The 10,645-nt window shown below is 36.4% G+C and overlaps 1 protein-coding gene and 2 non-coding genes across 4 annotated transcripts; 1 reads left to right on the top strand and 2 right to left on the bottom strand.

Annotated features, from left to right (window-relative positions):
• Nucleotides 1-1,100: 1,100 nt before the first annotated feature.
• Trnae-uuc (transfer RNA glutamic acid (anticodon UUC)) lies at nucleotides 1,101-1,172 on the top strand. Its single transcript has one exon. It is a non-coding gene; the product is annotated as a tRNA-Glu (tRNA).
• Nucleotides 1,173-1,315: 143 nt separating this feature from the next.
• Nucleotides 1,316-1,387, bottom strand: Trnae-uuc (transfer RNA glutamic acid (anticodon UUC)). Its single transcript has one exon. It is a non-coding gene; the product is annotated as a tRNA-Glu (tRNA).
• Nucleotides 1,388-7,753: 6,366 nt separating this feature from the next.
• LOC129580528 (arrestin domain-containing protein 2-like) lies at nucleotides 7,754-10,465 on the bottom strand. 2 transcript variants are annotated; one of them, XM_055471035.1, is made up of 8 exons: nucleotides 10,092-10,465; nucleotides 9,540-9,964; nucleotides 9,370-9,450; nucleotides 9,157-9,284; nucleotides 8,900-9,094; nucleotides 8,643-8,831; nucleotides 8,299-8,548; nucleotides 7,754-8,209 (listed from the first exon to the last, which is right to left on the bottom strand). In XM_055471035.1, exons 2-8 carry the CDS (start codon nucleotides 9,793-9,795, stop codon nucleotides 8,112-8,114), a joined length of 1,197 nt encoding a protein of 398 aa, XP_055327010.1. In that variant the 5' UTR covers nucleotides 9,796-9,964; nucleotides 10,092-10,465; the 3' UTR covers nucleotides 7,754-8,111. The 2 variants fall into 2 exon arrangements, with proteins under 2 accessions (XP_055327010.1, XP_055327009.1); XM_055471034.1 differs by having other exon boundaries at nucleotides 9,540-10,465.
• Nucleotides 10,466-10,645: the final 180 nt, after the last annotated feature.

Genomic DNA, 10,645 nt, shown 5'->3' with positions numbered 1-10,645 from the left:
AGTAGGATAGAGAGCCCTTAGAAGATGTATCCTAGTCCAAGAATGAAACAATATGTTTCGATTCTTATTATTTTTACATCCACAAATATGACTAAACAGCAGAGAAAAATTAATATGAAATGAATTTTGGCGTTTAAATTGCATTAGAAATTTAGTGAATGAGTTTTAAAGCGTATATTAAAATTATTTTATTCGGGGATAAGTAAAATGTTTTCGTTTGACCTATTTTTTTTTATCAGTTCGCAATTTGTCGGGAAAATTTAGAACATTTGTCAAAAAAAATGGATGCCAAATTGAAAGAAAATTCTGGCTTCCAATAAATTTTAAAGAAAAATAACAAGCTTTTGGTCTTACTTTTACAAATGTAGCGCATTTGCAGAGATTAAGCAAATCCTTATTATTAAATATCATCTCTTTTGTAAGATTGTAACATATTAATTAGAACGATAATAAACACCTGTATAAATAATTAATTTAGTATGAGTAAAAGGTGTTGTTTTTATATCATTTGACATTTTCAGATTTTCATCGTTGACTAGTAATTATTGATTGCCTCTTTTTTGCTTTTTAGTGCTTATTTTCATTTAATAGAATATTAAACAGAAAAATCTATGATGCGAAATTGATTTCAAACTGAACTATAGCATATTTTAGCCGTCTCCATCGATCGATCAATGAATTAATTGAACGAAAGAAGGGGAAATAATACGTGCAACCCATGCATACGATCAACTCTCGAAAGACAATCACTTTTTGATGATTCATAAATGAAGATCGTTTCAAAACATCATCAAAAACCACTCAAATTGATAAGTTTGCTAGGTAAATCGTTTGTGGTGCGAACAGAAAGCGTCGCAGCTAGTGGTTTGTATACAGAATGATCTCAAAATTTAAATACAAAAAAACCGTGGGCTTATGAGCAATTTCAACAGCATGCTTGATTTAAAATTTTATACCAATATGTACGGTCTGAGAGTAGGAGTATTGTATTGAGTTGAAAATAAATATATTGGTGGTCTATTTTAACATCATATTGCGAAATTCGTTATAAAATTTGTTCGATGAGCTTGCGAATGCTCTTGGTCGTGTTCAATCATATCTCCTCTATGGTCTAGTGGCTAGGATATCTCGCTTTCACCGAGAAGGCCCGGGTTCGATTCCCGGTAGGGGAAAATATTTTTTTGAATCTCTTGTTAGATCTTTTTGGTACATCTTAAATCCACACAAAAGCTAGCACATTAGTCAAAATGAAGAGAAGCGCCATTTCACAAAAAAAAAATGGAAACAGATTCAAGCACATAATTCAAAAAATATTTTCCCCTACCGGGAATCGAACCCGGGCCTTCTCGGTGAAAGCGAGATATCCTAGCCACTAGACCATAGAGGAGATATGATTGAACATGATCAAGTGCATTCGCAAACTCACCTGTTATGAATTTGCAATGAATTTATTTAGTTGATATCAAAATAGATTATAAAAGTGTTATTTTTCTTTTCAATAAACATGAAAAATGAAATAATAATAATAAGCAAAGTCCATTGAATTGAAATCAAATCTAAAGATCGAAGCAATAGGAAAATTCGATGAAATCAGAAAATGGTTGAACCAAATTCTATAAATATAACACGTTATGCTGTTATCCGAGCAATTTTCTTCTGGTGTTCTACTTTTATGGAGATTGGAGATAAATGCCATTTTGATTATAAGTTTGTTTTGTACCATAGGTTCAATAGAAAATAGAAATAAATAAAATATATTGAAAAGTAAATAAGACATGTTTTAGCAACGACTGCTTCTGAATTAATTTATAATAGAAAATGAAATGCTTACTTGAACTTCCCATTGTGGGTGAAGGAGACGGCATGCATTCGCCCTATTATGCATTGGGAAACATGGAAGAACAATAATACGGAGAAAGCGCACGATTTTCATCTTCGTCAACGATTATGGCTTGAATTCAATACACACGATTTGTATTGCAAATTATTTGAATTGTTGCTGCCTATGTTAGTTTGGAGCTGTTTAGAGCAATATATTCGGAAAAAACTTTTAAAATGATATTATAAAGCTAGTAATCATTTACTCTTCTGTGTATTTTCTTTCATGGAACTTGAATGAATCCTTTAGCTTGGTCTTTCAAGCCCACTTAATGGATTTCTTTTGTGATCTATTTTGATATGCGAATTCATAGCAGGCGAGTTTGCGATTACATTCGGTTGTGTTTACTAATACCTCCTCTATGGTCTGGTTAAGAAAATTTATTTGAAAGATTCTGCAAAAAATGAACAAAGAAAACACCCGAATACTTGTTTCTGTTTGATTTTAATCATAGATTACGTCGCTTACAATTACCGAATTTTCAGCGTTGACATAAAAACCACATTCTGGATTTACATATAGACTTATTCCGAAATGTACTTAGTTGGGTTTAATATAGTTGCACATAATATTTCTGTTGATACGATATTAATATGGTAAAATTATTAACATCTCGTGTTGATAATAAATTATTATTATTCATTATTCTATTAACATATTTATACTATTTGAATATTAACATCTATGTTAATGATTATTAACATTTTTATTAATATTTATTAACATCGGATGTTAATATCGTTTTTTTCCACTGCCAAGCACCCAAATGGTGAAAAAATCATTTTTTTCGGTTGTTTTCTTTTATTCTACGCTATGATGCATTTAATGACCCACCGAAAAGAAGAAATACCAAAAAATTGGTTTTTACATTTGGGCTAGGGGTTTCGCGCAAACTCGAAGGCCGAAGATTTTACTAAATAGCTGGAAATAAAACCATTTTATGTGCAAACTATAGATATTGCTTCTTTTTATTCATAAATTCGAATTTTTGAGAATTTTTTGAATCTAAAAATTCTGGAAGTGGGTTTTGGTGGATCCTCAGGATTGTTCAAAACCGCTCCTGGTTCTGGAAGTGGATCCTCAGGATGGACCAGGGCATTGTCAAACCCAGTCTGATCCATCCTGAAGATCCACCAAAACCTACTTCCAGAACCGGGAGCAGTTTTGAACGATCCTGACGATCCACCAAAACCCACTTCCAGAACATAATTTTCAAGATGAATGTTGAAATATTTCGAAATAATACGGATTTTGGAAAAGCGATTGACATAAATCAGAGAACAATCAAATCCATTGTTTAAAAGTGTCAAAAATGGGTCTAATTTGGAGTTCGAATAATTTATTTTGTACATTTTTTGTTTTTGCACACATATTTGTTTATAACTTTACAATCACACTACATAGACAAATATTGCCAAAGACAAGAATAAAGAGAAATTATTGACGAATAAAAATTCGTTTTGAAGCAATGTGATTCTATGTACGGTTTACGTTCTACAGGCGTTCAAATGTTGCCCGTCTAGAGGCGGTTGTACACACCAAAATTTCGGAGGGGAATGAGTAATCTAGATACAGTGCGAAATAGCGGTTTCAACTGTTTAGGGATGAATTTCGACTAATTTTAGGGGAAAATGTGTTATTGCTTATGCGAACGCTCAAGTGGCTACTTTTCATATAAGTGCCAATACATAGACACGCACTGGTCACCAAGTCTGTGCAGTTGTATGTATTGAACGAGTTGCTGTGTGCAAAATTTACAATACATACAACTGCACAGGCTTGGTGACAAGTGCGTGTCTATGTATTGGTGCGTTTATGAATAGTAGCCACTTGAGCGTTCGCATAAGCAATAACACATTTTCCCCTAAAATTAGTCGAAATTCATCCCTAAACAGTTGAAACCGCTATTTCGCACTGTATCTAGATTACTCATTCCCCTCCGATAACTTACATTTTCGCGTCGTAGTCGATTCAATTCGCCGGTCAGTCCTTATTGAAATCTTTGTTACAGGTTCGATTTTTGCCAATTTCATGGACACATCTCAATTCTGGGTGAATACCGGTGGGATAAAATCGGAAGTCACCCATAAATCCAAATTGGTTCTGGAACAGCAGCCACAACATCTCATCTGGGTTGTCTTCTTTGATTTTTGGGTAGGTCAAACGGAGATTGCACCGTAAGGTGTTTGAGAACTTCGAAAGCTCACGCATTCAAGTTGATACTTTTTACTGTCCGGATCGTCGTAATGGAACTCGTCGTTTGACATCATACGTTTTACCACAAGACGTGGAACGAATCGTAGATTTTTCTGCCCAATAATGCGCAAATGGATAAAAACAAGCACGCCCATTATTCTAGCGCCGATCTCATTGTAAATGACTAGTTTGCGGCTACGTTGAATCAATTCACGTTGGATCAAAAACTCGATTCTTTCTTCGATTGAATTGCACACTCTGATTTGGTCATGATACACGTTGAATGTACATTTTTCCAGTTTCTTGATTGCAAACCCCAGGTCGGTACTATCGGGAAATGACCAATGATCCGTCTTAGATGCCACCAAATCCAGTAGATTGACTTCATCTTTGGTTAATATGCGTACACTGTTCCAGTCCAAATCCACCTTTCTTAAGCCCCAAGATGGTCCAGCAGTGCTCGGCATGTTTCGGATCAAAGCCTGAATTTCGGATCAAAGGTAAGGCTGAATGATCTGTTTGGCTGAACTTTTCGATGGACTTTTTGGTTTGCTGTGGCCGTGGCAGTGACGGTGGCAAAAGTTGTGGTAGCTGCTGCTGCGGCTGCTTGCGATGTTGCTTGCGATGCAACTCGTTCAGAAATTCAACCATCTCACGTAAAGCAGCAATATATTCATCGTTTTCACGTAATACCCAAAAAATCTGTAACCGTTGACACCATATCAACGACAATTCCCACTATATCGTTGGTAAATTGGATGTATTCTTTTACATGTCCGCATTGATGAATGTAACATTCTCTTTGATCCGCTCGTCGACAATCATTTAAAACCAAGATTTGTGCCTCCTCCGACGAAATTGTTGCTCCCAACTTTTCATTTCGTTTGTTGACTACGGTGTTCGAGTCCGACACAGAGGGAAGATTGATATGACCAACTTCTGTCTGTGGCTGCTCTTCTGGTTTCTCTGTCGGTTTCTCTGCTGATTGTTGTGTTGTAGTCAAACTGGTCATCGCAATATCTTCTGGAAACGAATATTCATCAAATGAATCATCGAGTTCTTTTGTGCAACCTGTTGTATTCGATTCGCTCGGACTTCCAGATGAATAATATATATTTTCAACGTGCTCAAAGTGTCCAATTTGTTCATCGTATCGATCTGGGATACCCCGATAATTTGTTTCTTGTGTTGCATTCGGTTTGTCCCTATCAAACTCTGGAAAAAGTATGGCAAATATTTTCATGAAGTTGAACCCAAATGGTGGTTGTCCAATAATATATCTATATATATAAAAGAGAATGTGTGTCTGTCTGAAACGACTTGAAGGCCAAACGGGTGGTCCGATCTGGACATGCCGTGCATCATTGGAAAGGTCTTGGGCCGGCGGGTGACATAGGCACCATCATGGTCCATCATGGTCGAGTTAACACGACTTAACACCGTAATAAACAACTCTTACTCAATACGTTTTTCGATTGGAGGTCGAACAACAGAGCTGTAGCTTGTCAAACATCCTAGGAGTGTATTTTCGACATGTTTTGAATATCGATCAAAATATACACTCCAGAGTTTCCATTTGCCGATTCGTATCTATAGCATCAAAGTCTTGCTGCTCCTGTTGTCTGCGGGCTCGAATTTGTTCTAACCGTTGTTGTCTTCTACGAATCATCAGCGGTGATGGATTGATCAGCTCATCATATACTTTCCGGAAATTTTCATCTTTCTTCTTAAATATTTCGATGAGATTTTGCAAGGACGTCCAGTTTTTTCCATTAGCACTTGTTTTCATTGCCTTGCAAATTCTTTCGAATGGCGTTTGAGGCCATTCGTTCTTGATAGATGGGAATGGTGGCATTTGCAACAATCTCACCTCGCAAATTTCGTAGTTGCAACAACAAAAAAGCAGCATGATCGGGATTGTTGTATTGGATTTGGTTTGGTTTGGACCCGTGTGAACCATTTGCGGAGAAATTCAGTGCACAGCGGAGCTGTGCGGAGTTCGGCGGAGATGCCATACATACACTATATCTGAAGCAGTGCGCTCATGGCTACTTAGATGTGTATTGAACAATAGAAATGTAAACACAGCAAAGAGTGCTGTTTCGCTCACACGTATAGCGTATGTACGGTATATCCGCCGAACTCCGCACAGCTCCGCTGTACACTGGATATCTCCGCAAATGGTTCATTTGGGTACCAGTTTGTCCAAAACCTCTTGTACTGTTCTTCTTTCTTCCAGCCATTGTGCTTAGATTCACTATGTAAGTTTCTTTATGTCTTTTGCTGTTTAGTTTGTGTGTCCACTGTTTTTACTTCAAATTATAATGTGTGTCTTGTCTTTTTTATCTTCACTTTTTTTTTGTCTTTTTGCTATTTGTTATTGTCTATAATAATTTCACTTCAGTTTATGATGTGTCTTTTTTCACAGAATATAGTCTTTTTCCACTTCTTCGTTCTTTCAGTATTGGTGAATCAGCAGGAAAGAGACCTGGTTACACTTCTGCTGTAGTTCCACAGATCGATATCCAAATCCAAGTGCATTGTTAGTAACTTCTTCTTATTTTTTCTTTTGCTTTGTAAAATCCATCATAAAAATCTTCCATTTCGCCTCGTCCGAGTAATAGTAATTTTTGATCACGTCGCATTCGGTGAGTTTTTATTTCTGTTGTTTGGATGTCTCAATTCCAATACAGAAATCTTCCATTTCGTCACGTTCGTGGTTCATTCGAGTCGCGGCATCGAAGGCAGAGCTGGAAGATTACGAAGCAGTACATGTTAGTGGAATAGTAATAAAAGTAATATAACAAAAAATAAATTATGAATACATGGGCAAAAGTTTCTATTCCCCCAATATAACGCATTTAAAGATACAGTGGAACCTCGATTATCCGTCCTCCCATTATCCGTCACCTCTGTTAACCGTCACGCTTTGCGGAAGTGAATTTTTTTTCAGTTCATTTTACTTGAACATACGAATAATGTCGCCGACTGAAATTCATAATCAAAATCAATTGTGTTTCGCTTGTACATCCATACAATAAGATTTGAAATCGAAGGCGTTGCTACCGAAAACATTTCTCGGATCTAACATATGACACTCATAGAAAAAGATGAATATCCAAATCTTGGAAAATTTGCCGAAATGACTGCGGGTAGGGCGATTTTAATTGTAGATTTTATGTAGTTTAATGTAGTGTTTTTACTTTTTTTATGTAGGAGCAATTTTTCGAGTAATCGGCTATCGAAAAACTGCTATAAAATGGAACAACTCAAATCTTGGTCAAAAACGTATTTTCCACAAATCGAATTTTTTTTCGAATGAAGAATGGTTCCAAAAAATTGTAGATAAATTGTAGAATTAAAATCGATTGTCTGTTTCCGAATATGTCAGCCCATTCGTTCGATATTGAGACGAGTCATGAAAATTGGTCCAAAATTGAAACTCAAATCTTGGCCACAAATTGAAATTTCCACAAACTGAATCTTCCTCTCTTGATGCTAGGTTCCATAAAATTGTAGAAAAAATTTAGAATTCAAATCTACAATTAATTTTGAGCCACTACAGTCGACTACAATCAATTTTCGACCACTACAATAACTGTAGGTGCTTCTACAATTATTTTCGGGCCACTACAATTAATTTTTGGTTACTTCAATGATTAAAACACGTTTTATATCAGTTTATAGCAGTTTTATTCCCATATCAAATATTAAACTCCCCTGGAGCCAAACTGTCTCTTTTTTACTCTAAGTTTTTTTCCATCTTATCTATAGAAAGAGAACTCATTAGTTGTTTTTTGTTCTATAGGTGTCATATATTTTCTACATCACCCGATATTTCATCATAAACTAATAATAATATGGATGTTTTGATTGGTTGGGCTTATTTTATGAAAACCTCGATTATCCGTCTTTTTCGATTATCCGTCAAGGTGCTGGTCCGGTGCCTGACGGATAATCGAGGTTCCACTGTAACGGTTACTCTTTTGTTCATTCAATAAAAAATAATAATGAAACGGAATATTGTGCCGCTAGGTTAAGAAGTTCTTTGATTGTACATTGGGTACTTGGGTGTGAAATTGTTGCTGTCTGCGATCGTTGCCGATTGCATTGCCTGCATATAGCTGGGAGGTTCTGTGGAAGAAAAGGGAAAAAAAATGATTAACGATCAATTAAAACTGATTGAGACTTTAAAGAAATTTTAGGATTTGTATTTATTTTACCTTCCTGTGGAAATGGAAACGGAGCGCTCGGAGCACTGGGCACAGCTGAGTATGGCAGCTGATTGTTCTGATCGGGCACTTGTGACACCGATGGTGGCAAAATTACGCTAGTCGGATGATAGATTATTATATCATCCGGATGTGGATCCCCGTTAGCCGCTGGTGTTATATCCTGAATTGGGTTAGTGCCGATGGTGATTGGTAGATCGATGATTGGATCAAAGTGAAAGCATGGCACAGAACCAATTATCTGTAGAAAAAATTGAATCAATTCAGGTATTGGTGTAACCATGAAAATCGATTGAAACAAAATAAAGATAGCGAATATGAAAGAATCAACTTACACTAATGGAATATTTCACTTTAATGATGTTGCTCGTAGAAAAATCTGATGGAGGTATTGAAGGAACTTCCAAATTTACCCGATAATCCTCTTCTTTGCCTATATCACAACCACGTGTTTCCATCCTTAATATCGGAATTGTTTCATGTTTCTGGCTTGTACTGTTTTCGCACACATAATAACTGACTTGCTAATGTATTGGAATGAACGACACTCATTGAGTAACAGTAGAAAGTTCTGCGCCGATTTTCATCTTACCTTAATCAATTTTATCGTAAATTTGGATGCTGGTTGATCGCTCTCATTTTTTACATTTATTTCCAAATTGATAACTTGACCGGGCGTATAGCCTCTAACTGGAATTCGAGCGAGGATTGTCATGGGCGGCGACGATTTAAAACAGCACAGTAAAAATGGTGAGAAGGTTTTGCGTCTTTCAGCAATGAATGGAGCCTGTGAATGAGTAACCAATACATATGAATCACTTTTTTGATGAAACTAAGAACGGAAATTACTCGAAGGGCTGGATCAGCATTCAGATTAACGGCTTTAATAACAGTAAATAGCTGCTCGAATGTTTGGTCTGGCAATAGTGGAATGTCGATCACAACTCGTGTACAATATCGAATGTATCCAAACTCGCCTTTAAATTGAACCAAATCCAATTCACCGTTGAAAAAAAATTATTAAAACTCAAATTTGAATGGTAATGAAAATGTGCGTCAAACCTTCGAATGATGATGGCAAATCAGGCGGTAACATACATTGAAAATTGTAAGTATAACTTCCTGCCAACAATCGAGTCTCACCTATAACAATGCCATCAAATAAACTTCAATCATTGCAATCAAATGCTGAGAATGATGAAAAATGGGTATTTCTTGGAATGATACACTACCACCCGCATAAAATGTGGATCGGTTTACGAAATATGTTCGTTCATTGAGATAGTCTTCATCACCCGTGAACGTTTTACTGTTTTCATCGGTGCCCTCTCGCCATTGTGCATGTGCAGTCCCTTGTATGCGAATGAATATACTACGAACATACAAGTGTTCTGTCGACGTCAGCCGACAAGTTCCGCTTAGTACTTGGCCAGCATAAACTACTTTTGCCGGATTACTGTCAAAATGAACTTCACAAGTGATCGGCATTTTTATACATTTACTTTTGATTTGCACACGTTTTATTTCAAATTGAATCGATTCACTTTTAAATTGCGAAAAATTTAAATAAAAGTCTATTTCAAATGGTTTCTCAATTTTGTTTTTATTTTCCACACTTTTATTTCGAACAACGATGTTGGTCTATTTTTTTCGTATTCTGTTGTCAAAGAAAAAGAAATGTTTCTGTTTCTATTTATAGCTTATTTGTTATTCCGTCTGTCAAACACCAAAAAAAGCTAAATCGATTTCTGGCATAGTAACACAACTTTTTTCGCACTCCAAACCTTTTGATTTCATAGCATTTTGTTTCACTTTTCTTTCTTTTTGCCAATTTTTTTTCTAAACTAGATTGTGTTGGGCGTCAATTTCAAGGACAAATGAAGTGTACTTGCGTATCTGGTTTTTTTTCTGCTTCGTTGTGCGAACACAATCAAAATCGAGTTTTAGACCGAGAAAAAAAATTAAAAGAACCCAAGCGAAAGAGTACGATTTGGCTCTATCGTGACGATACATTTCATCGTGGAATTGCGGCTAGCGCATGTACCCAACACTTCTCCTATCTCACTGTTGCTATGTTAAACATAGTAAACGGTTCACGCACACCGATACATGACTGTATGCGTGCGCCCTAGAGCAGTGAGAAAGGAGAAGTGTTGTGTACATGCGCAAGCCGCTATTCCACGATGAAATGAATCGTCACGATAGAGCCAAATCGTACTCTTTCTTGTTAGTTAACTAACAAATTGAAAAGCAATCGAGAGTGTGCCGAATCGTATTGTGTGTACGTGTGCGTGCTGATTGCAAACGTCGCACGCGACGCGTCGACAATTTGATAAAA

Source organism: Sitodiplosis mosellana, unplaced genomic scaffold, assembly GCF_009176505.1.
Source record: "Sitodiplosis mosellana isolate CC-2019 unplaced genomic scaffold, AAFC_SMos_1.0 Smas_scaffold_1, whole genome shotgun sequence".
Classification (NCBI taxonomy): domain Eukaryota; kingdom Metazoa; phylum Arthropoda; class Insecta; order Diptera; family Cecidomyiidae; genus Sitodiplosis; species Sitodiplosis mosellana.
This window is presented reverse-complemented; position numbering and strand designations above follow the sequence as displayed.

Excerpts from the sequence above, each read along its gene's own strand:
- LOC129580528 (XM_055471034.1), bottom strand. The coding sequence starts at position 9,795 with ATGCCGATCACTTGTGAAGTTCATTTTGACAGTAATCCGGCAAAAGTA. Across the intron at positions 9,285-9,369 it reads TTTGCCATCATCATTCGAAG|GCGAGTTTGGATACATTCGA; the intron begins GTTTGACGCACA and ends TTCAATTTAAAG. Across the intron at positions 8,549-8,642 it reads AAGTGAAATATTCCATTAGT|ATAATTGGTTCTGTGCCATG; the intron begins GTAAGTTGATTC and ends TTTTTTCTACAG.